General features: G+C 46.8%; 1 protein-coding gene and 1 non-coding gene across 2 annotated transcripts in view; one reads left to right on the top strand and one right to left on the bottom strand.

The window, feature by feature from the left end:
* The first annotated feature begins 2,864 nt into the window (after positions 1-2,864).
* On the top strand, positions 2,865-2,991 carry LOC138382282 (small Cajal body-specific RNA 15). The gene has a single exon (XR_011233371.1). It is a non-coding gene; the product is annotated as a small Cajal body-specific RNA 15 (non-coding RNA).
* Positions 2,992-6,424: 3,433 nt separating this feature from the next.
* FSD2 (fibronectin type III and SPRY domain containing 2) overlaps positions 6,425-26,198 on the bottom strand; it is a 34,994-nt gene continuing 15,220 nt past the window's right edge. The window contains exons 7-12 of the mRNA XM_069465656.1: positions 21,957-22,112; positions 19,582-19,732; positions 17,093-17,226; positions 14,415-14,547; positions 9,059-9,235; positions 6,425-6,674 (exon numbers count right to left, since the gene is read on the bottom strand). Of these exons, the coding sequence (XP_069321757.1) occupies positions 6,425-6,674; positions 9,059-9,235; positions 14,415-14,547; positions 17,093-17,226; positions 19,582-19,732; positions 21,957-22,112 (1,001 nt within the window). The remainder of the gene's footprint in view (positions 6,675-9,058; positions 9,236-14,414; positions 14,548-17,092; positions 17,227-19,581; positions 19,733-21,956; positions 22,113-26,198) is intronic.

Raw genomic sequence — 26,198 nt, 5'->3', positions numbered from 1 at the left:
TGTTTTAAAGAAATTTTAGATTATGTAAACAAATGATTGCTGTTGCAAGGGATCATGACATGAGCAGAAATTCACCTTAGAAATGCAATAACAAGCACAGTCTTGTATTTCCAGGAGCTGTATAATTCCAGGCACAGGGAACACAAACAGATAACCCGTTTTGTGTTGTTTTCATCCAGTTGCATTTCTTTTTCTTAAGACATAAGGTCTCACGCTGTTGTCCACACTGCGCTGTAGTGGTGCAATCATAGGTCACAATAACCTCAGACTTCCTGGGCTCAAGCGATCCTCCCACCGTGGGCTCTCAAAGTGCTGGGATTACAGGCATGAGCCACTGTGTCTGGCCCCGTTGTTTTTTTTATACGGCTTCAGACGGTAGGTTAGGACAACTAGAGAATCAAGGGCTAAGAAGAGAAGATTCTACCAGTTCGTTGGATTTGAACATGCACAAGCCACAAGCAGTCTGTTTCACTCACTTCCTCGGCCAATTAAATTACCTTCCCCTACCAGAAACCTCAGCGTGTTATAGCATCCAGCTTCCATCTCCTTTCTCTTCCAGAGTCATGACTTTTCAGTGGGTAAGTTATTGCATAGAAAAGTGTCCACTACTGAGTTATACTTGTTACATAAATAGGTAAATAGTATTTTAAATGCCTTAATTTTATGTAGAAATCCTTGGTAGACAGGTAGATATGTGGTTATTTGGGAAATTGGCTTGAGATCTTTTGAAGGACTGGGAACATATATTTGTGATTTAAAATAATGGAACATGAGATCCCACTAGCTGAAAATTCTAGTCATCCATCACCTTTTAGAAAAGGATGAGATTTCAGTAATAGAGGTGCCTCCATCTTTTTTCTACCTTACAGATAGTATATAAATTTGGCCAAAGTTGTTTGGGGGGGAGGGATTTTTTGTTAGATACTGAGCTATTTTAATTGTTGCTTTCTATTACATGTGCGGGAGTCTCGCATAAAATGATTTTAAAGATGCTTGACATTTGAGAAGGAATCACTTGTGATTTGTATAAGCCCCTAAGTTTGTCATTACCTTTATAGCATATAATTTTCTCCATAAAGTTTGAGATTCTAAAACTAGCAGACAGCAACATAGTCATGTTGTGCTATAAATATAAGATTGACAGTTAAGCTTACTCAGTGGCAAAGGCGGCAGCTTCCACTCACCAGCCTCCAGGGTATATGAACCAAATTTATAATTCAGAACGTTTAAAATACACATGTTGTAGATCTTTGCGCTCTCTTAAGATTGGTGAAAGCTATAATAAATATGAAATGTGAGTGTCAAAGGTCTCTTGCAGTGATGGAAGGAGCATTCTAAACCACATCCATCTTTCCCACCTCCCGGACTCTTCTACACTCCCCCTCCCACTCTTCACAGATTAGAAGTCACCACGGAACACTGTACTAACAGTGTCAGGTCCCTCAGGTGTATTGGGACAGAAGAAAGATTGATGTTTTTGGTTCATATTTTTAACCTTCCCCTCCATCCACCAAGCACACAAAAATTTGAAAGCTTCTTTGCCTTCTAGTGAAGAGGATTTTCCTTTGATTTAAAAGGTAATTTGCTGTCTCTTTTCAGGTAAATGAGCTCCCTGAAAATACAAAGCACTTGTTTCCATGTTCTGATCATTCAGAGATTACGAAGGCACAGTGCCCGCCTTTGATTGCTTGCAGTGAGGTGGAGCAAGCACAAGTCAATGGTTACAGTTTATCTACTTACGTATTCTAAAAGAGGTGAGTGTGCGGCACTTAACTCAGCTTGGGAGAGGGAAGAATTAGGCAGTGCTTCCAAGAGGTGATTTTTTGCAAAGCTATATAGGCATCAGGTGGACAAGGAAGGGGAGGTCCATTTTGAGTTCCTAGGAATTTGTGGCTGGCTTATAAATTGTAAATGGTACAAAAGACAGTACCAAGTATCCTACACCTTTCTCCAGAGTACTCGCCTTATTTTTAGATAGTGCTTCTTGTTTTTTCTTCTCTGCCCCTCTCCCCTTAATTAGATAGATTTCAGAAGGAAGTATGAGGGGGCAAAATAATAGGTTTACCAAGAAGTAATGTATATACGCAGTAAGTCTGCCTCTAAAAGTTATGCTCCTCCTTTGTTAAAATGCACAGCTGGGAAATCTCAGTTTTGTTAGCTGAGTACTTTCCCAGTGAATGGATTATGTTCCTGTCTCCAATCCAGTTGTTTCAAGTTAACGGTGCCTTAAGCTCCTTTCAAGAAAGAGACCCACATTTAGGCTTAGGAAAGAATGGGAGAGACAGCAAGATTCGAATCCAAGTTGCGATGACAAAAACACTTTTATTGGCTATATCTGAGTGATTATATGTTGTTTGAATCAGCTGTAACTGTTTAATTTGTACAGTTCAAATAAATAATAGTTTAATTGTACTGATTTGAGTAAGGTGAAAATAGAGCAGAAAAACTGCTTCCATTAAAGTCTGGGAAAGGGAAGGAAAAACAATCAGTGAGTTGGGCTTAATTTTTTTCTGAGGCTAGCGATAGCAGAAAACAATCAGTGAAGCAGTCAGACATGATATACTTGAAAAGAACCAGAACCTGTTCACTGGCAACTCGAAAATTTAGGGTCAGTTGTTGTGCCCAGGTCACAGTCACGCTGTTTCCAGGAGACTTCTTAGTGACAGAAAGATGCTGACTTGGGGTCTTCTTTTCCAATAACAAACACTTATCTTGCATTTAGATTAATTAACCATTGGTTATGTGAAGCAAACATATGTAAAGAGTTCAAATCTCTTAAAGCTTCAAGTTAGAAATGATCTTTCCTTTAACATCTTGAAATGTTGAAAGACCATGTTTTAAAAGTTAGACTTGGTCATGTTCTTCTGGAGACTAAGAAAATAGAGTCCTTGAAGTCAAGCTGACTCTGCTTTTAGCCTCCTAAATGAAAAGGTAGATAGAACAGGTCTTGTTTGCAAAATAAATTCAAGACCTACTTATCTACCAACAGCAATTACACACTTTCCATTGTCTTTCTATTGAAAATAGGAATAATGAGTTTATAGATCAGAAAGGTAGAGAAAGATACAGTGAACACATGAGAATCTTATTCTACTAATTGATAGGAAGATGACTAGAAATGAGAGAAGTGGTTGTGGTAAGTTGAGGAGAGAGGACTCTTCCTGTAGTGCAGGCTTTGTAGAGTCCAAAAAGTTTTCTAATAGCTGAACCTTTTTACACAGAGACCAGTATGGTCTCATTTACGGAATGCCACATCACAGTGAATTGTACTGTGGGCATCTTCCAGTGTATGAGTTATGTAAAGTTATGTTTTGTTTTTTTGAGATAGTGTCTTGCTTTGTTGCATGAGATTGAGGGCTGTAGTGTGGTCATAGCTCACAGCAACCTCAAACTTCTGGGCTCAAGCGATCCTCCTGCCTTAGCCTCCCATGTAGCTGGGACTACAGGCACACACCACCACGCCCAGCTAATATTACTGTTCTTTTGTAGAGCTAAGTGTCTTGCTGTGTTGCTCAGGCTGGTCTTGAACTCCTGACCTCAAGCAGTCCTCCTGCCCCTGGCCTCCCAAAGTGCTAGGATTACAAGCATGAGCCACCACCACACCCAGCCAAGATTGTAATTTTAACACTTTTTGAAGGATTGGAAATAATTAAGCAAAAGGCCCCCCTGCTCATGAATTTGCTCTGCTTTATGCTGATGACCAAGTACATGCTTCAGAAATCTTTTATTAGATATATACATGTGATTGTGTATTGTTTGAACCAGCAGGAAGTCGATTATTAAACTTCTCTAAATAAAAGACAATTTTATCAGAAACCACTGTAATTTTATTTAACCAACTTTCCAATTCTATCTGATAAGGTGCCTTCAATTCTAAATACTGTGTTCTGTGTTACTAAGCCCATGTTAGTTTAAATCAAGATTCTGTGGTGGTTTTACTCTTTCTCCTTTGTGAAGGTGGGCAGGCCAAAGCTTATGTTAATGACTTGCTCAAGAGTTTTCAAGTGATACAGGTAAAGCTGAGAAAAGAACAGATTTTGATATGTTTTAACTGCCCAGTATTGGGGATTTTGGCTCAAATGGTCTAAGTTTTAAAAAATCTTTTTCTGTTTTGTTTTTTAACAGATTTATCAGCAGGTTGCAGGTGAACATGGCCTTGAGGTAAATCCTGCCCCTTGTTGAAATTTAGTTTCAGCAGATTATTCATGGTATTTTAAGGAATTAGAATATTTCACAAAAAACAGAAGTTCTGTTTGGTTCTGTTCTAGACTTATATTTTCTTCTAAATAAATGAGAAAGATGTTTCAACAAAGGTTATGTTGAATAATTGTGATGCTTGGTCATCTGCCTTGTGTAAGTGGATTTTAAATTGTCAAAGACAACTCTAGACAGTTTTTTCTTGGTCAGATAAAAATCTTACTAAAACCTTACAAGGTTCCAGCTTTTATCCATTTATCCACATTCATATAACATGTGACGTACTCCATAAAGCCTGTGAGAACCCTGAATTCAAACTTGCCTTCTGTGTGATACCCTATTTCCTACTTGGCAGGTTCTATTTCAGTAGCTGAGAACATTTTTGAGTATACACACACACATATAATCGTTTATAACTTGAACCGTTTTGTGTTTACATCTGCTGTACCCTCCTTATTTCAGGGTAGGTGACCCAGCTTGGCAGAGCAGGTGTGTGTGGGGGTGGGGTGGGTGGGTGGTGTAATGAGCTATTGTCAGGATGAGTTGTTAATTCAGGAACCTGAGCTGCTGTTTATACCAGTAGGCAGAGTTCAGTAGGAGGTGAGAAGTGTTCAGTGTGTTAGACTGCTTGTACCGGAAAACATGAAAGTCTTAAAGCGAAAGACTTTTTCAGTTAACACAAAACCTTAAGTGATGAGATCAAGGCATCTCTGGGTTGAGAGAGGCATCCATGGGGCATGGTACAGAATTGTCTCTGATAATTGCTTCACAAATGAGTTCTCTGTTGACTCACAAGCTTTGAAAATGCTGTTTGTGCGGAGCTTACGTGGTAACTGGAAACTGGAACTGGAGAACCAGGAATGCAGCTGAGGGAGTCGGGCATCCAGGTCGCAGGATGGCAGGGGCAGTGAGGCAGGATGCCGTAGGGCTGCTGGCTGAACACCACTCTTCCCATCAGCGCTCAGCTTTGCCCTTTGGGGGGCTGATGATTTGTTTTTAAAAAATTGTTTTGCACTTGCAATATACCATATATCGTTAGGTGCTCTGAGTTTGTCATTAAGTCTCCCGGACCTGTGAGACAAGTATTTTTCCTTTTGTTTAAAGGGAAATAGCAGCTCTGGAAGATAAGGTGACTTTTCCAGGGTCATAAGGCAAAGTAGCTACAGAGTAGCGATCAAACATAGGTCTTCTGATTTCAGATCTGGTTCTTTTTACATTGTAGGACAGTTTGTAGAATCAGTTATAATTAATGTTTTCTATTTTATCTCCATCTATCCCCCGTCCTCAACACACACAACAAAAGCACCACATTTATGTGTGTGCTGCTTGTAGTAGTAATGTCCCACGTTTCCCAATCTTGCCACCAAGCCACAGACACCCTTCTTTCCTTCATACTGCCTTCCCTCTGGGTTTCCTCCGTCTCCAGGCCGTAGGTCCTTTGCTAGAGTTTTGACAGAGCCCTGCCATCCTTCACATGGAGAGCAGTGAGAGGCCAAACAGCAGTGGCTGGATGAAGAAGATTCTCACTTATTCAACAAATATTTGGTGTCAACTGTTAGCCCTTGGGGATCAAGTGGTGAACAAAACAGATACTGTCCCTGCCTTCACGGAATTAGGCATTATAGAGGGAATTTCAGAACTGGAGAGCAGTACGAGTACTATGAAGGAGCGGAACAGGGTGTTGATAAAGAGTGCACAGTGGGTGGATGTCACCACAGCGCTGCTCACTATTGGGCAGACAGAAGGGGAGGGGGCATCAGGAAGGGGATATGGCATCCCTGGTTCTCTGGGCAGCCTCTTACCCTCTCAAGTCTGTTCTTCACTGACTCATGAAATGTCATGAGTGTACCGGCTGCTGGAGCCGGTAAGACTTCTCTCCCCCTCCCCCAAGCTCTGTAGGCCTTGGGGACTGGGGAGACTTTGCATATACACAAGCAGACAAATACAGTTTGACAACTTGAAAGACTTGAGTTCATTTAGTCTGAGCCTTCATTTTGTACCCGGGCCTGGTAATGACTACCCTAGCGTCACACAGGTAGCGAGCGGTGCACAGGGCTAGAATCCAGGTCGGGGGAAATGAGAGCCAGCACACTAGTCTGCCAGCTAATAACGTGAGCCGTAAACTGCTGGGCACATGGTGCTTGAATGCCAAGTTCAGCCAGCTGAGGTGGGAGTGGCTACAAGAGGGGCAGGTGTACAAGAGAGACAGGAAACGACATCAGAATGGTCAGAAAGTGACATGCTTTGGCATTGAAATGCCATTATGTATCTTTAGACATCCAGGCTTTTCCAAAGAAAAACAGGGATGTACAAATTGGTGAAGCTGACATTTGAATGTGTATAGATGCTGAGAAATGTCCACATTGAAAAATAACAACTTTGAATTTTCATAGTCTAATAGAATGCCAATCTTCTTTGGGGGAACTGTTATTCTTATATCTGGAGTTGTTCTGTTGTGTAGAAATTCATACTTATGCCTGAAAAGCAAATGTTGGTAAAACAAAGCTTCAGAAATTCTTCAGATGGACTATTCACAGAACAGTTCATATCAATTTTATTCATACTCCTATGATTTTGTTATTTTCTTGTATTAAATGACTACCAAAGTAACAGGCCATTTCTAAAACTATACTCTCTAAACCATATCTCTTTTCTAAAATTTGTCCTAAGAAACATTTTCAAACTCTGTTCTTGAGCAACCTTTCAACCTAAGGAACTTACATACAGTATCACGAACTCATCATAATGCATCAAAATTAGCACGAAATAGAACACATTTTAAAAATTTGGATTTCAAGGCTCAAGTATGTAACTCCTTTGTAATAAGGATATTTGAAACGGGGAACCTTATGATCTTTCATGTGATAAAATGGGCCTTTTGGCATAAGCTGTTTTGTGCACAAGTACTCCAGTTCTTAAACCTTTCAGACTGAGCGGGGCATCCAGTGAGCCTGTCACTGATCGGTGGCACTAGTACCTTTTAACCATGCTCTGTATCCGGGGCGCTTTGAAAATGGCTGAACCCAAAGCTAGTCACAGGAATTTCCTGACCCAGCTACCTGCAGACATTGGAAGAGCTCTGTGTGCCAGCATACTGGTCCAGGCTACGGGGATGAGCACTTGGAATATGATCTAAATGTGTCGGAGCAAGCCAGCCTGTCTCCATCTCCGTTCACCTTATCTTCTTTTCTTCACTAAGCAGCTGCCAGAAGCTAAGAGTCCTTCCTTCTGCCTTCCCTCCCACTGCCAATAGTCTAAGACTATGGAACAAAACATATGAGTCCGCTGGGTGATCTTATCCTAGGATACCATACCCACATCTTCCACTCGCTACACACACTCACACACACCCTCCTACTTTTTTCCAAGATAGGATACAAGAAGCTGTTCTAGCACTTGGCCTGTTGCCTCTGCCCTTCCTTTGTCTTCTATCTCATATTTTCCAGCCTCTTCTATTCTGTCTTCTGTCCCCCACTCTTCCACTCCTAGGTGTACTTTATGCTCCCTCAGTTTTACTCTGCCCCTTACCTTTTTTTCTTTTTCTTTTTTTTTTTTTCCGAGACAGAGTCTTGCTCTGTTACTCGGGCTAGAGTGCCATGGTATCATTCTAGTTCACAACAACCTCAAACTCCTGGGCTCAAGTGATCCTCCTGCCTCAGCCTCCCGAGTAGCTAAGACTACAGGCACTTGCCACCATGCCCGCTAATTTTTTTCTGTTCCTATTTTTAGTTGCCCTGCTAATTTCTTCTATTTTTAGTAGAGATGAGGTCTCACTCTTCCTCAGGCTGGTCTGAAACTCCTGACCTCAAGCGATCCTCCTGCTTTGGCCTCCCAGAGCGCTAGGATTGCAGGTGTGAACCACCGTGCCCGGCCTGCCCCTTACCTTTCTAAAGAATAGGAGACTTTGCTCTTTAGTCTTACTTCAGGCAGAATCCCCAAATAAAGTATCTGGCTCAGTGCGTAATAATCCTAGCATTCCCCAAACTGGGTCTGAGGTTTAGTAGAGTTCATTATAGTCTCAGTCTCTTATGGGGGGAAAGTTGGTCTTCCCACTTGCGCTTGGGCATGACAGATAATGTTTAAGTAACCATGATGGAGGCTCATGGGCAGGGAACACTGGATGAAAATTAATAGGATTCATCAAACCAAGGAGGGTGAGAGGCCCCATATTACAAAAGCAGTGTGGTTTTGGGGTTTCTTTTTTCTAATTTTTGAGGTGAAGGTTATAACCTTGGCCTTCTAAGTCTGAAAATTTTGCCCATTGCCCTGGGCTTCGAAGAATTTTTCCCTCAGCCACATGGAACTACACCATGTGTGGAGACTGAGTGCTGAGCAGCAAAGCAAACTAGAATTAGCCATGACCATTCAGCCTCTTACCCACATTTACTTAAAAAGATGGAATTGGGGCTTCAAATTAAACCATCCACATAGTAACACTGAAACGGAACATAAGTGAAAAATCAGTTGCTTAGCGGTTAAGAATGCAGTCATTGAAGCCAGACTTCTTGAGTTTGAAGCCAGGCTCTGTTGGATAGCTTATCTAACTGCTGTGAGGCGTAGCCGCCTTATTTGTAAAATGGGATAGTACAATTTTGAGAGGTAAACGAGATAATGCACGTAAGAGTAGAATAGTGCTCGGCACATAATGATCTCTCCATGAATTTTAGCTATTTTTATTCAAAGAAAAGCTGTTCTTTCTCTTCTCATTTGGACTTTAGGGAAAGTGGCTGGCAACAACTCCTGAAATATCTTAGAATATTTTGTAAAACATAATATGGGCCTTAATTATTATTAGTGAAAACCTCTTGCTCTGATCTTTCAAAAGCAAATTTTAATCTTGGGTATCCAGATTTTACGTTACCTTGGTGATGCAAATGTGTGCCTCATGCACCAGGAAAGGCGGTTTGCTCCCAGGTCCTCCTGTTTAGGGACATCTTCAAAGGCCACACCAACTGTGTAGTCCAAACGCTCATCCACCTCCACCTCCCAGTAATGGCACCCTCGGACTGGAATTAGATTTCCCATGACAGCAACACACCTGGTTTTAGAAAGTGGAAGTGATAGGACGGCCTTGTTAATAAACTAACAGGGAAAAATAAGTTATCTAACCCACAGCCTCTAAATAACAGCATGTACCTTAACTCCTGTCTTTAAGATTAATCACACCAGCTCTCTCGCTAATCGATCGCCTGCAGAGATGTTTTTACAGCAATTAAAAGGAGCTGGGCAGACAAAAGGAAAGTGTAAATTCTCCTTTGCATTCACAAGACCTTGGGACAAGACCACATTCCAGAGAAGTTGATCAGCAGGTCTCCAGAAAGAGGGAAAAAAAGGAGAAATGGCTGCCAGCCACCTCCTTATTAGTCTGCAGGCAAGAAGAAAAGGCAGAATGCAGCAGTTTTACAGCTGCCTCCTGCTAATTAGTCCATAGCTGCTTCTGTTACCAGCTGACAGCCATTGCTATTTTTTTTTTCTTTCTTCTCTTTGCCCCATAAAAATCCTGAGCTGCTTCTGCTCATGGCCGGCACTTCCCCTGTCCTTTTGTTGGGTGCCACACCATCTCGCTCCTCTCTTTCTCTCTCTCCTTCCCTCTCTCTCTCTCTTTCTGAGAAAGTAAAATAAACTTCATTTCTCTATATCCTAATCTTTGCGTTGAGAATTCTTTCTCCACTCGTGTACAGATTCCCACCCTAACAGGAAGCATGTGAGATTGGGGTACCCCTGGCCTTGGCCGTGCATGTGAGTGATGCCAACTGCTGGGGTCAGTCAGCAGGTGACCTGTGAAGGTGGAGGGAGGTGCTTCTGGACACCTTGTTTGTAAAGCGCCCTTCGCTCTCAAAGCTCAGCTGGCTGATGCTGAAGGTTAAAAGCGGATCATTGTACGGCTCGGTAATGGGAGAGAAGGGGACACCAGACCAAACCAATAGAACAGCTCTGTTTGCTCTTAAAAATGATTGGGGGATTTTTTTTTTTCTTTTTTTGGAAACAGGGTCTCACTCTGTCGCCCAGGCTGGAGTGCAGTATCACAGTCATAGGTTACTGTAACTCCTGGGCTCAACTGATCCTCCTGCCTCAGCCTCCTAAGTAGCTGGGACTACAGGCATGTGGCACCATGCCCGGCTAATTAAAAAAAAAAAAAAAATTCTTTCTGTAGAGATAGGGTCTCACTATGTTGCCCAGGCTGGTCTCAAACTCCTGGGCTCAAGTGATCCTCCCATCTTGGCCTTCCAAAGTGCTGGGATTACAGGTGTGAGCCACATGCCCAGCATTAGGGATTTTATAGTAATAAATAAAGGTTTGGTTTACTTGTTCATAAAAAAAGAAAAGGATTGAAAACACAGAATACAGCACAGTCAAGGGAACCACATGCTTGAAGTTCATGAACTGGCCTGTGCTTGCTTATGGTACAAAATGAACATGGAGGGTCTTTGAGGTAACCCTAGTGCTAGGGATGACCCCAGGTGGGAGACAATTCAGAGGCCAACCCAAGAAGAGGAAGATAGCAAATAGGTCACAAATCAGCAAAATCTACCTCCGTGCTTGGCACTGGAAACAATTTTACTGGCAAAGGTCAGAGTTAGGTTTGCTCTACAACAGACTACTCAACAGAGGAAGGTTTTCATTTAAAATCAGATTACATCAGTATCTCCAAAGTGAATGTTCTACTTCCTTCAGGAGACGCCTGTGTTAACCAAAATTTATGTAGCCCCCAACATCCCTGGAAAGATTTGTTCAGCTGTCAGTAAAATTTTCTCTTTCCTCTCAAAGCCCCACGTTCTGCATGCCCACGCAAAGCTTCCGGAGGGAGGTGCACGTTCGTTACCTCCTCTGCCTCGGTCTCCTCACCTATAGAACGAAGTCATCTCTATCCAAGCTCTAGACCCACATTTCCACCTGTTGTTTCAAATTCAGAATGTCCCAGACGGAAATAGTCACATTCTCCACCCCTCTCACTTACCGAAGTTTGTGTTTGACATTTTCTCCATTTTAGTTAATAGGCTCATTATCTACCCAGTAACCCAAGGCAGAAAACTAAGACAGGAATAACATAGTGGCTACAAACTCAGCTTTGAGTTTTATTCCAGCTTCAACCCTTAATAGCATTACGCCCTTGGGCAAGTTACTTCTCTGTGACTCGGTTTTCTTATCTATGAAATGGGATTGATAACAGCTTGGACCTCACAGGGTGGTTGTGACGGGTGAATGAGATAATCCACGCAAAGGACTTGAAGCAGAGCCAGGCCTTGGTAAGCACTCTAAATACAGCAATGACATAGTGCAGACCCGCTCTGTTGCCCTGTAAACAGCTGGCCACCTATCATGTTGGTTTTATGTGCTAAATGGCTTTGAATCCCCTGGCTTCTCATCTCTCCTACTGTGTAGTCGGGGCCTCCACAGCTCCTCATTTCCCACCTGCCTCTCCCTCTCCAGCTCACCCTGCGCCATGCACTGTGATCTTCTAAAACGTAAATCTGTTCCTGTCATTCCCCTGCTTTAAATCTTCCAATGATTCTCGCCACTTTAAGGATAAAATCCCAACTTGTTTTTTGGTGCTGGACTTTGTCTTTCCTGCCTCATCTTCTGCTTCCTGATTGTGGACCCTATCCTGCAGACACGCTCAACTACTTACACTCTCCAGATGAGAGCTTCCTCGCCTCCTCCATCTGTACGCACACAAAGTACTCATCTGCCTGTTGGCCTGGAGAACTCCTATTCATCCCTCAAGACCCTGTCCCTCCAAGAAGTCTTTGTCCCTGTGGGTCCCACAATGCCTTGGCCATACATCTACCTCATCTTTTATATGTGTGCCTTTTACATACACATCTTCCCCCTTGAAGATCTGACTCTTGGGTGGGCAGGGACTGTCCTCTTTATTTTTTTACCCCCAGCACACAGCAGTGTTTCACAGGGCAACAGTATATTGGTAACAGGATACCAAAATGTACTCTAACTAGCTTGGCTGGACCCCAAAAAGCCAAGCACAAAACGAGGGGCACTGAAAGTCCTAGTTAGGGCAGTTATTTCAAGGTGAGATGCTAGACCACCTAAGCAGAACTTGCAGAGATGGCCAAAAACTGGTTTTACAACTCTTAATGCAACACCAAGGAGGTGAAGATGCTGGAGGCTTGGTCAGAGAGCTTTCTTATAATTCACACACAGGAAGAGTGAAGTAGCAGTGGACTGGTCCAAGGTGTGTGTTTCCCCAGGACCAGGTGTGACCAGAACACACCATAGGAATTGTGTCCCTGTGTTGTTTTTTGTGTTTTTTTGGTGGAGACAGAGTCTCACTCTGTTGCCCTGGGTAGAGTGCAGTGGCATCAGCCTAGCTCATCGCAACCTCAAACTCCTGGGCTCAAGTGATCCTCCTGCCTCAGCCTCCCGAGTAGCTGGGACTACACGTGCACATCACCACACCTGGCTAATCAGCTAATTTTTTCTATTTTTGGTAGAGATGGGGTCTCGCTCTTGCCCAGGCTGGTCTCGAACCCCTGAACTCAAGCAATCCTCCAGCCTTGGCCACCCGGAGTGCTAGGATTCCAGGTGTGAGCCCCCTTGCCTGGCCCCCAGTGTTAATTTTTAAGAGACCCTGCCCAAGAGGGCTTCCTGTAAGGGTCGAGGAGACCTCAGCGGAAGGAGGCTAGAGTTGTGGTGTTGGATGCAGAGGTCGATGGGTTGTGAAGGGCCCCCAGAGGCAGGGGGCTGCCTGGGGTCTACAGCTGTGGTCAGAGGACTCAGAGGGGCCTACGGCAATGCCCATGAGAAAAAAGTCAGCTTTAAACGTTGCTTTGGTGACAGTCATGTAAGACCTTTATTGCTTCTTATGCCTCGCTACATACCCCAACCCTGGGTTGAATGGGCAGAGGAGGGAAGGGATAAAATTTTTTTCCTCTAGGAGAAGAAATGAAATTTTATCTGAGGAATGCGAGTCCTTTTAATTTCAGGCCCAAGGAGACATTAAAATGAGATCACAATCACATCCTACTCCTCACACTTGGAGCTATGTACTCATCTCTTGAAGCTGCTTGCTGTCGCCACAAGTTGCTATAAATTAACCTAACAATGCCCCCCGGACACTGCACCCCACATCCTGTAGCTCAGCAATGTTATTTCTGTAGGCCAGGGAGAATCCCGACAAACAGCTTGGTATCAGCCCACCCCGTCCCCCTTTTTGCCTTTAAAAATGCACTTGTAGCTGCTGCTAATCGGAGTGTACACTCAGGGCAACGTGATCTGTGCTCCGAGGTTGCAGTCCTCAAGCTTGGCCCAAATAAACTCTCTACGTACATTAATTTTGTGACAGTTCTTCCTTTTGGGTCGACACCTCTGTATCCTGCAGACTTCTGTTGTTTCACACTGAAGCCACCTGCAGTGGGCACGTGGCCCACGGACAGCAACAAGGCCAGCAGGAAGCCAGGGTCAGCAGAGGAGCCAGCCCAGAGGACTGCCCAGTCCCAGACAGGGAGGGAGGATGCAGTTTCCCATCAGCGGCCCGTCCAGCCTCATAGGACAGCCCTTGATTCCTTAGAAGATCCTCCTGACTCTAAAACCAACCTACCTGGAGCTCTTTTTGTCCTACCAGGAAGCTGAGAGGCCACGTTTAATGCTTAATCCTGGAAATTAGCCCTTGAAGTTAACCTGTGTTCTTTTTTTCTGTTCCTTTTCCTATTTCAGTATTGTATGTTTGTTCATTTTAACTGTTTCATAAGTCTTTGGAAAGAAGTAAGGAATTTCATTTCGACATTTACTGGGTACCAAGCCCTAGAAGCAGCTGGAGAGCCAGCCAGCATCCTCGGTGGCCACCCCTCCCTCAGGTCACGCACCAGAGCAAAGGTTTCCCCATCGACTTTGGAGCAGGCTCACTTCATTGCCAGCTTTTCATCAGGCATTTTGGTACCAGGTACCACAGCGTGGGAAGGAGCAGCGGGCAAAGCGGCAGGACACCTGGGTCCTTGTTTCTGCTCTTCCACTACAGGCAGCATGTCCCGCATCCCGCGGCTACCCCAGCCCCGCGGCCTCCCCAGGGACCACCACCTGCCTCTCCCGCCCACACCCCTTCCACACCCTCCCCGCCCCACCAGGCACCCACCTGCTCACGCATTTCTGGGATTTCTCCCCCCACCCCTAAGGGCTGCATCTGGGTATCCTAATCAGATTTCGCCTGAAGATCAGTGTATATTAGGGAGTTAACAAAACCTCGCCAGCGCTTGGCAAAGTACCTGGTAAACCGGGCGTCGCTGGGTAGTGGCTCCCTCACAGGAGTTTTCTTTTCACTCCGGATGATTGTAAACCCATCTTCCGAAATGGTCAGCCACGGATGGCAGGTGTCCTTGTTTAGGTGAAAGTAGCTTCCTGCGGGGGAGGGAACACGAGGAAGACCCGCAGGCAATCACTCCATTGCCCTCCCCGCCGGGGCGCCCCACGTGGCTTTTCCTCTGCGAATGGCTGGGCATGGCTTGGGACACCCACAGACTGAACGAACCGTGCATAGCAGCAGCCTTCCCAGTCGTAAGGATGGCAGTTGGCACGTGGCAGGCAGTGCTTGTGTGTCTAGTACTGAGCTAAGCCGTTTGCAAGTCTTAGCTCCTTAAATGCTCACAGTTACCCCTAGAAACAGGTGTTACTATTTCCATTTTGCAGATGAGGAAACTGGGCACAGCATGGTTAAGAAATCAGCTGGTAGATGACAGAACCCAAACCTGAACCCCAGCTGCTCTGATTGCAGAGGCTGTGCTCTTAACTTCTGCGGTAAATGCCTGCACATGGACAAGAGTCTCTAAACTACTTGCCAAGGGAAATGGGAGTTGAGGGACTTAGTGACCCATCTGACAAGGATTAGCAAAATTCAACATTCAGCTTGCAACTAGGGCAGATTAGAGCCATCCCCAAATCGTGGTTAAAACAAAACTCATCAAAAGGTGGTACAGGACAGAGCTAATAAAAAATTATTTATCTAAAAAAATTCGTTCCTCCCTCTCTCTCCCTCTCTCTCTCTCAACAAAGTCTCGCTCTGTTGCCCAGGCTGGAGTGCAGTGACACAATCACAGCTCACTGCAACCTCCATCTCCTGGCCTCAATGATCCTCCTGGCTCAGCCTCTCAAGGGGCTGGGACTACAGGCGTGCACCACCATGCCTGGCTAATTTTATTTGTTTTTTTTTTTTTTTGTAGAGATGGGGTTCATCATTCTCCATTATCGTCTCTTAGCCAAGCTCTTCTGTTCCTAAGTTCCCATTCTGTCACTTCTCATTGTCTCAGACTCTAGTTCAAGCATCACCATCAAACTGTCCAAAGTTATTTTCACAATTTGATGCTACTGAAATTTCACTTGCTCTCCGAGCTGACTGGTGAGGGGAGGCACGATCCCGCCTCGCAGCCAGCACAGCGCTGGTTCTCACTGCCCACCCCCTCACCAGTCGCAAGCAAAGGTCACTTTTGAGTATGTGATTTTTTTGCTGATTTAAGTTTCCTATAAATACACTCTTAAAAAATTATTTGAACAAACGATAAAGAGACAACTGAATAATCAAGAGTGGGCTGTGCCTCTTGCTCTATGTTCTTTTATCGAAACAGCCAGAATTTGACATCTCAACACCAAGTCAGCAGTGGGAATTAGACGGCCAGACAACTGACGGAAGGTCCCAGCACAAAATAAAAGAAAAACCTGGGTCCTAAATCTAGTGCTAACCCCTACCAGCTCTGGGACCTTGGGTGGCCACTTCACTTGCTTCTCCCATCTGTGGGAGGAGTCCGGCAGTGACCCTATCCGGGCTTTGCTGTCCGTGGTTTCAGCTACCCGAGCTCAACTGCAGCCTGAAAATACTGTGTACAATAAGATATTTTGAGAGGGAGAGAGAGAGAGAGGCCACATTCACACAACTCTTACTAAGGTATGCTGTTACAATTGTTCTATTTTATTATTGCTGTTAATCTCTTACTGTGCCTAACTTATACATTAAATTTTACCTTAGGTATGTGTGTATAGGAAAAAATATGGTACGTGTAGGTTCAGTGCTCTCTGCGGTTTCAGGTATCCACTGGGGCTCTTGGAGCGCATCCCCCAAGGATAACGGGGGACTCTGCATAAGTGGGGGCAGGCTAATCACATACCTGTCTTCCCAGCATTGGAAATGAGGACAAAATGACACAAGCCTCTCAGTGAAAGACCCCAGTCAAGGAACTGATGTCCTTGAGCCCTCGGCCCAGGCTCCCTGCCTCTGCGTCTTACCTTCGTGCCCCTGCAGCCAGCCTGAGCTGTGTTGGCTCTGGGAGGAGTGGGAAGAGCCACCTGGCTTCAGTGCACCTTGGCAAAGCTCTGGAGCCACAGCAGTGCTGGGACAACAGAAGATGTGTGGGGTGTTTCTCGTGATGTTTCTGCTAACTCAAGACTTGGCCATGAGATGTGACAGTTCTGTGACGTGATGATGGAGGGTGAGCTGGAATTAGGGATGTTAGGCAGGGCCGAGGAGGAGGATGGGCAGCCAGGTCTTGGGAGCTGCTTGGGCTGATGGCAGGGACCGGGAGGGGAGCCACAGCTAATAGCTCCTCCTGGGAATTTCATAAGACCCTGTGCTGGGGTGGCATTCAGCCTGTAGGAGATAGGGAGTATATGGGCCACCAGGTCCAGTGTGACAAGCCTCTAGTCCACCTGAAGGTCCCAGAGAAAAACTTTGAGTTTTTCTTGCTCAGCCACCAAATTGCTTTGTGACTTGGGCCTTCAGTCTTCCCATCTACAAAATGGGAACACAGGCTTTCATCACCCCTGAGCCCTTTCTTGGCTTTTTTGCCATGTGTGCGTACCTACACATTCACCTATTTTCTAGTGAAGTCCCAGCAGCACTGGGTCTGCCACAAATTGACCGTTTTGGGTCCCAGGGAGTGTGTGGCGGGGCACAGACCTGCGGTGTGGACTGTAGCAGGCTGACTCCTTGCGCTGGGGCCCCCCACGTTGAGGGCTCGCACGTAGATCAGGTAGCTTTGCCCGGGCTGCAGCTGCACCAGGGACTCGCAGGTCGGGATGCCCACAACAGACCTGGACAAGGCAGCAGAGCGGCAGTCGGCGTGGGCTCCGGGCGTCTGGCGCAGGCGCAGGGCAGCCCCTTCAAAGCTGGGAGGTTTCACTGGGTCTCGCGCCTCTTCTGACCCACAGCAGCACAGCCGGGAGCAGCGGCGCCCCCCGGCGCTCCCCACCGCAGCCTCTCAGCCACTTTTCTCACTTTGTTGTTACTCCTTGTGTTTGTGGCTGTCCCCTGCAAGCTCCCCAGCCTGGTTTCCCGGGCACCCAGCGCCAGGCCTCTGCCCGACTGGCTCACCCCTCTGTCTGTCAGATCGTCCCCGCTCTGGGGGAGGGGCCGGGTACCACCAAGGTCAGCACAGTGCTGGGCCCACGGAAGGCCCCACTCCGTGTTTACGAACACGGGCTAGAGCTGAACGGGCACAGAAGCCCCCTGCCCTTGCCCCCGTGGGGACAGCTGCCTACTGGGAATACTCCGATTTATTTCAATTGTACTAGGCAGGAATACAAGCCCACACTCCCCACGGTGTAAATTGCTGTGGCTGCCGACCCCACTTCAGTCCAGCGGGCAAGAGACGACTTTAGGGTGATGCTCTACACAGATACCACAGGCTGACGGTTATCTGCAGCTCCAGGCCAGAGGGAGCTTTTACTTATTCACCCAATAAACATTAAGTTGCTTAGGTTCCAGGCACTGTATAGGGAGGCCCTGGGGAAAACCGAATATAGTCCCCGCCCTCACAGAGCTTACAGTCTAGCTGGGAAGAGAGGTGCTCCTGGAGCAATCACTGGAAGAAATGTAAGGTAGCAACCGTGGTAAGTGGACAGTGAGCTGACTTTTGAGCTCTCAAGAATGATTAGGAGGTAATTGGATGAAAAGAGGATGGAGAAATTTCCTACACAGCAGAAGCATATGCAAAGGCCCTGTGGCAGGAAGGCGCATGGGAAGTAGGAGGAACTGAAACATGACTGATGCGGTGGGAGCTGGAGGGGGAGGGGAGCTGGGAGGGAGGGGCTGGCGAGGCAGGAAGGGGCCGGAGCCTGTGTAGGAGTTTTGCCTTTTCTTTAGCAGTGGGTACCATGATTAGATTTGTATGGGGGAGTCATCACCAACCACCTCATAGGTCATCTGTCAGATCACTCACCAGTCCTCTGATTGATTATTATGGGTTGGTCCCAGGTGTCAGGTGCTCCTAAACTATCAGCACAAATAGCAAAGGGAACCTGAACCGTTAGGGTGGCCAGAACCACTGGCCCCCGGCCCCCCTCTGTACCTCCAGGAGCAGATACCAAGGTCGGCTGTGTGGGCTGTGGGTGGTGGAGTAGATGCAGGTTTCCAGCCCAGCATTTAGCAAAGAAGAATCTGCCTCCCTAACAGCTGACACCAAATACCCCCTCCATTTCTCCAGAGCCAGGTCAGTGCACCCCTGTGCCACACGGCAGGGCAACGCCCCGGCGAGGTGGCTGGGACTGGGCTGCCTGGCCGGTTCCTTCCCCTTCCACAAACTTCTGGACTGCCTGGTTGCCAACCAGAAGGACACCCATGCTTCCTCCCTCGTGCACAGCTGCAGGCTCCCAAGATCTGCAGGCCCTGGGGGACACCGAGTCCAGCCCGCATCTCTTTGTGAACCCTTCCAGCTCTCTGACAACCGAGGTGACCTGGGCCTCTACACAGCCTTCTGTGATAGATGCAGCGTTATTTGTACACTGAGCTGCAATCTCTCTCTCTCTCTCTCTTTTTTTTTTTGCCTTGTGCCCTTCCCCCTCTGCTCCCTGAATTCCAGCTGGCAGATCCTTTAGTTCCTCCAGTTTCCCCAGTACAACCAGCTCACTCCTGCCCGGGCCTGTGTCCGTGCACCCTGAACCTGCAGTTTTCAGGGCTCAGTCTTTCCCACCTGTCAGGCCTCAGTTTAAATGCCCCGTCCATCCCGAGTAGACCCTCCCCTCCACCCCCATCCTCTGTCTCAATATATTTGTTCCTGCTTCCTCGCACCACAAATTTTACACATGGCTGTGTTTTCTTGCTTTTTGGCTATTTCCCCATGTGACTGCCAGCTCTGTGAGGGCAGGGGTTTGTCTGTCTAGTCCCCCAGTACCTGGCACAGGGCCTGGCACCACCCAGGTGCTCACTGCTTGTTGAATGAATGAATGAATGGGTTGGGGCTTTAAAAAAAGCAAGGATGAGGTTAAACTTACTTGTCCATTCATCATTCACCTTCAATAATAGCATTCCAGCTACTTATGAAAACGAGGCCACCTAAATCAAGATTCCCGTGTGTTACAAATGCTGACCTTCTGTCCAGACCCCGCATGCTTCCTAAGCCACATCACTGTGTCAGGTGTCACATGCCCAGTAAATGCCCTGTGACTCACTCAGTGACACCAGGGGCCTCTGGCCTCTCTGCCCGGGTCAGCTCCATGGTGTATGAGTCCACAGGATTGAGGTTTCCAGACTCCCAGCAGATCAGAGCGGCCTCTTCGCAGCTTCTTATCTCTTTGGTTTTTATAATGGGGGGCGAAGGCGCTAATGTGGGAGAAAGGGACAGATGAACAACTGCTGTGTTCCTTTCCAGCCACTTGGTTCAGAGCCGCGGGCAAACAGCACAACCACCCTCTTCCTCCCACAAAAGGGATTCAGTGCAATAAACAGCAAACCGGGAACCCCTTTCAGATGTTCCTGGAGTGAAGGATGGTTTCGATGTTCAAATGTCAGTGTGACCAAGAGTAGCAGTTTTTGTTATTTTGAGACCAACCATGAGAAAATGTCCCTGTCACACCAGGCATGTAGATTTGGTGTATTAAATAAAAGAAAGAAAAAAAAACTACACAGCTCTTCCTGCCCTTCCAAATGAAACCACGAGCCCTGCCGTGTCTAGGAACCCACGACTCACCTCCCCTTGAACAAGCCTCCATTAGAGAACACACGCAGCGCCGTTACCTGTCATGTACACTGCGCGCTCACTGGGGGGGCTGGGACCAGCCCTGTTATGAGCTGTCACCCAAAATTCATACTGAGTATTTGGCACAAGTTTCATCACTGAGCAATATGTTTCTTTGACGGTCACAGTAAACTCTGGGGGGGAAAAAAGGCAAGAATTCAACTGTAAAAGTAGGCCGCATGGCTCCAAATTCATTGTGCTGAATCCCACTGCAATAGATGATGAAACTGGCTGCACGTTCCTCCCGTCCCCCCCCCCCAACTTTGCTGGGCCTTCCATTAAGAGGTTCCGTCTTTCCTGTTACCCCTGGAGCCGGGCTTAGCTCCATGACTTGCTCTGGCCAACGGGGCAATAGCAAACAGGACGCAAGCAGAGGCTTGGGAAGAGCTGGTGCACAGGGGCTTGTCCTCCCGCTGCTGGGAACGTTCACTTCCACGTGGACAAGCCCAGGCCAGCCTCCTGGAGCACGTGGGACCACAGGGAGAGAGGCCTCAGTCACCCAAGTCATCCCATCTGAGCCATAGCCACCCTAGACTATCCAGCTCTATCCAAGGTGGCCCAGACCAGAAGAACTGTCCAGCCAACCCATAGAATTGTAAGAAATAATAAATGTTCATTATCCACGAAGTGGCAGGAGGGGGTGTTGTTATGCAGCAAAAACTAACTGATACAACTCCACACATCCCCAGAATCTTAAAAGGCAGTGATAGCTCATGAATCCACCCTCTGATACTAGTTCCTTTATAGCAAAATGGCCTATTTAAAAGATCTTCGTACAAAGCGTCATGACGCAGCCCATTGCAATGGCCGCTGTGTGCCTGCAGGGGGCGCCCGCAGGGTGGATTCGTGGCAACAGCCAGGGTTAGTCAGGTCCGATGCTTGGTCCTCAACCTCCCTTTTCAGAGCTCTGCCTTCCCCCCATGTCCTCTTTAGTCCTGATTCCGACCACCTCCCCTCCCTCGTCATCACTTAAACTTACTCTTGCTCCGCCCCAGAATCCCCTTCCTGGGCGGAAACGCCGTCCTCGCCCGGAGCTCGGAGCCTCCGCCCTCGCGGCCTGTACCCAAACGCCCGCTTCTCATCCTGCTTCTGCCTCGGCCCACTGTGTCCCCGCGGGCGGCTCCCTCTGGTCTCAGTTTCCCCGCCCATAAAATGGAGAGCTCTGCGCCCCTCTCCGGCAGCGTCACGCCGACCCACGGGCACCGGGCGGGCCAGTCCCGCCGGGGCTGTCCTGCGTGTGACCCTCCCTCTCGGCAGGAGAGCGGGCTATTGATCATCAGCGGGGGGCCCACCCGAGCCCCAGCCTCAGCCAGCCAGCCCCCTTTCGCTGGGCGGCGGCGGGCCGAGAGCTGCCCGCAGGAGCTGTCGCACCCTGGGAACGGCCCGCGGCAAAGGCCCCTCGCCCCTCGCGGGGTCTGCGCACCAACCCCCCCCCCCCCCCGTTTCCTCTGCAGCACAGGGTCGCTATGCGAAGGGCCAGCCCGGTCGTCGCGGGCCAGGTGCGCTGCATGCCAGCCGGGCCTCCCCCTTCCCGTGCACATTGCAGCCAGCGACGATCCCCAGGACCACTCCGACCCGACGGCTGGGGATGTGCTCCGGACCCCTCAGCCTGGCCCAGTGGCCCTCCCCAGGCTGGCCCCAGCTTGCCGTTCTAGCCCTTTCTGCCACGCTCCCCTGCCCGCACCGTCCCCTGCTGCCTGTGCAGACCCGTCCCGTCTCCACCTTCCCGACTGCCAGGGAGGCAGGGCCCGGCCTCCGAGGAGCCCGAGCCGTTCCCCGAGCGTGAGCATGTTCCTGGCAGAGCCTCACCTGCTTGGTCCTTCCCAGGTGAGCTGTCCCGCACTGGCCGGTAGGACAGCTGGTAGCTCTCCACGGTGTCGTCGGAGTACAAGCTCCAGCACACTCGGACCGAGGAACCCGTGGCTGAGTTGGGGGCCTGCGGATTGATCACTGGAGCAGAAGGAGCTAGAAAAGGAAATTAGAAAACAAAAATGAGGAGCCTGGAGCAGAGGTGTGGGGTGGGAGTGGCCCCTTTTACAGGCCCACTGGCCCCCGTGCATGCCGGCCTTTGGGAATGGAAGAGGCAGCCTGGAGCGCACCAGGACGGGACGCGGAGCCTCTCCGCCCTGAGCCTGCAGAGAACAACCCGCACTTCCGTCCCTGCTTGGACAAATGCCCGTGAGCTTGGGGAGCAGGGCCCAGTGATGGGGACTCGGGCTGGGATAGAGTTTGCAAGTCCTGCTCCAAGTTGTGGGTCCTCTTCGGGCCTTCCACGGCATTTGAAGAGGCAGGACCACCGGAGTCACCGCACTGTTGCCCCCGCCCTGGAGCGAACGCAGGGAAGGACACCTTCAACAGCTGGCAGGCTCTGCTTTTACCAAGAGGACGAAGAAGGAGAGGGGCGTTCAGCACCCGTCTTCCACATTACAGCGAGAGAAGATTGGGGTGGCCCAATTGTGCTTTTCAGAACCAACTCCCTTAGAGTCTATCAATGAAGTTAATTCTTTTCTTCTGCGTAGCTGAATACTTCTGCCTCCTCTACCCCACAGTCTCACACACAACCGAATGGAACAAGTGGTATTTTTCCTCCATAATTCTCCATAGCAGCACCTCGCTCCATCCCAGGATTTTAAGAACATCCTTAGTTTCCAAACTTGAAACTGAGCAATCCAGGCAAGAGCACAGCTAAACTCAAAGGAGTTTATTTACCTACAGCTCACGCTTTCGTTTCTGATCAGGGGCAGGAAGATTACAAGGTGACAGAGGCCAGGAGGAAGACAAAGAACTTATATGCCCAAATGACAAAGTCCAGGCTGCACAGAAGATGCCCTTCTGCACACTGTCGAAAACAGCTGCACCTAGAGGTGCAGTGTAAGAGGAGGGGCCATTGTGGGAGCATTTAACCCCTCAGGCGGCACCAGATGCAAGCAGGAGGACAGTGGTTCTGCGTGGGACCCGGACACCGAGGATGAGGAAAGATGTCACTCTTTCCCAAATACTGACTTGGGTGATCGTGCCTTTCCTTCCCGATGACTAGGCCTGATTATTTGGGCAGCACCATCACTAGGTGGGAGAAAGGACCATCTAATGGATATCACAGCTCAGTGAAATCCCCACTTGACCCAGTGAGTCTAAGAATGGCCCCTAAGACCTGTGATTAAAGATGTTCAATACAATATGGTTTATAATGGCAAAAAAAAAACAAAAAAAAAAAACAAAACCTAGAAACATCCTAGTATCCAAAAATTGAGGATTAAGCAAACAGAGTATGTAGCCATTAAAGAGACGATGTAGAAGAATTTATCAGAGCGAGAAGATCTCCATAATTGTTTTGCCAAGAAAAGCAGATTACAAAACAGAATGATTCCATTTTTATTAAAAAAAAATCTGTGCAAGTAAAAACATGAAATGATATATACAACATTGTTCACAATCATGTTGTGTAGTGTTGGTGAGAAAGAGAAGGTGAGCAGTCAAAAAATGCTAAATCGTAGCTTTAGCCTTAGAAATAAATAATCACAATCAGATTTTTAAAGAGCTATTTGGCACCATGTAATGTGCTGTACATACATTATCTCATTTAATTCTTGCCATATCCCTAGGAGGTGTTATGATGTCCATTTTACAGGTGAAGAAACCAAGACTCAGAGAGGTTGGGTGAATTGTGCAGGGCCACACAGCTAGAAGTGACAGAGTTAGGATTCTCACCAGCTCCATAGAATTCCAAAGCCCATCTCTTTAACCACCAGGCTAAAAACAGCCACCCCGGAGGAACATTAAATACAACGTGTAAGGAAATAAAAATTGGGTTTCTTGCTTGGCATAAATCAGGCAGGAAGGCAGGTGCTTAGGAAGCCACATAGGCTATGAACAGAAAGTATTTCAAGGCTGCCTAGAGCCAGACGTTGGCACCCTGGAGAGTGAGGGTGGGCACTTACCCCGGGGAGGTCAGCCTCTGTTCTCACACTTACAAGCCAGTAAGACAAAAACAGGAAGAAGGAAAAAAATACTTGTTTCTAAATCTTTCTAATATTTTTTTTAGACATTGAAGTTTCTTACTCAAAGCTCAGGGAGTCTTTAGGGTTTTCTACCATAATACTGTGTCATCTACAAACAGACAATTTACTTTTTCCTTTCCAATTTGGATGCCTTTTATTTCTTTTTCTTGCCTACCTGCTCAAACTAGGATGCTGAATAGAAGTGTTGAGAGTGCTCATCCTTGTCTTGTTCCTAATCTTACAGGAAAAGCTTTTAACATTTCACCGTTGAGTATGATGTTAGCTGTAGGATGTCATATATGTGTATTATGTTGAGAGTTTTTTTAAACAGGAAAGGGTATTGAATTTTGTCAAAGATGTTGTCTGCATCTACTGAGATGATCTTACGATTTTTATCCTTCATTCTGTTAATGTGGTGTATGACATTTTTTGATTTGCTTGTGTTGAACCATCCTTGAGTCCCAGAGATAAATTCCACTTGATCATGGTGTATGGTTCTTTTAATGTGTCATTTGATTCAGTTTGCTCAAATTGTGTTGAGGATTTTTGCATCCGTGCTCATCAGAGACATTGGCCTTTAATTTTCTTTTCTTGCAGTGTTTTTGTCTGGCTTTGGTATCAGGGTAATGCTGGTCTCATAAAATGAATTTGAAAATGTCCCCTCCTCTTCAATTTTTTGGAAGACTTTGAGAAGGATTGGCATTAGTTCTTCTTTAAATGTTTGTTAGAATTCACCAGTGAAGCCATCTGTTCCTGGGCTCTTCTTATTTGAGAACTTTCTGATGACTCATCCAATTCCTTATTCCTTATTTTTTTTTTTCTTTTTGTTAATGCAGTTCAGCCCAAATCCTTATTCACTGTTGGTCTGCTCTTATTTTCTGCTTCTTCATTACTCAGTCTTGATAGGTTGCATGTCTCTAGGAATTTATTCATTTCTTCCAGGTTACCCAATTTTTTGTGTTTGTCAATATTCATAGACCAAAGGATCTCTTAAGATCCTTTGCATTTCTGTGGCATCAGTTGTAATATCTCCTCTTATTTCTAATTTTATTCATTTGAAATCCTCTTTTTTTCCCTTAGTCTAGCTAAAGGTTTTTCAATTTTGTTTGTCTTTTCAGAAAACAACTCTCAGTTTTGTGGATCTTTTTTATTGTTTTCTGTTTCATTTATGTCTGATCTAATCTTTATCATTTCCTTCCTTCTCCTAAATTTGGGCTTAGCTTGTTCTTCGTTTTCCGGTTCCTTGAAGTGTAAAGTTAGGTTGTTTATTTCAGATATTTCTAAGAAGGGCTCCATGGTGTGATGGTTAGCACTCTGGGCTCTGAGATGCTCCTTCTTTCTTAATGTAGGCACTTACCACTATGAATTTCCCTCATAGTACCACTTTTTATCAAAAAGCATCCTTGTTGGTGAGGATGTAGAGAATTTGAACCCTCACACACTGTTGGTGTGAACAGAGAATGATACAGCCCATGGGAAACAGTATGGTGGTTCCACAAAAAAATTAAAAATAAGCAGAGCATGGTGGCTTGCACCTTTAGTCCCAGCTGCTCATGAGGCTGAGGTGGCGGGATTGCTTGAGCCCAGGAGTTCAAGACCAGCCTGGGAAACAAGCAATATCTCATTTCTTAAAAAAAAAAAAGAAAAAAAGAAAATTAAAAATAGAACTATCATGTGATCCAGTAATACCATTTCTGGGTATGTATCCAAAAGAATTGAAATCAGGATCTCGAAGAGAGATCTGCACTCCGTGTTCATTGCAGCATTCGCTATTCACTGTAGCCAAGGCATGAAAACAACCGAAGTGTCCACCAACAGATGAAGGCATAAAGGAACTGTGATACACACACACACACACACACACACACACAGGAATATTATTCAGCCTTAAAAAAGAAGATTCACCCATTTGTGAGATGGATGAACCGGGAGGACGTTATGTTAAGTGAAACATGCCAGTCACAGAAGGACAAACACTGCATGATTCTACTTACCTGAGTTACATAAAACAGCCACACGCACAGAGGCAGAGGACAGAATGGTGGTTGCCGGG

Source organism: Eulemur rufifrons, chromosome 3, assembly GCF_041146395.1.
Source record: "Eulemur rufifrons isolate Redbay chromosome 3, OSU_ERuf_1, whole genome shotgun sequence".
In the NCBI taxonomy this organism is placed as follows: domain Eukaryota; kingdom Metazoa; phylum Chordata; class Mammalia; order Primates; family Lemuridae; genus Eulemur; species Eulemur rufifrons.
The sequence above is the reverse complement of the archived record's forward strand: the minus strand, read 5'-3'. Positions and strand labels throughout refer to the sequence as shown.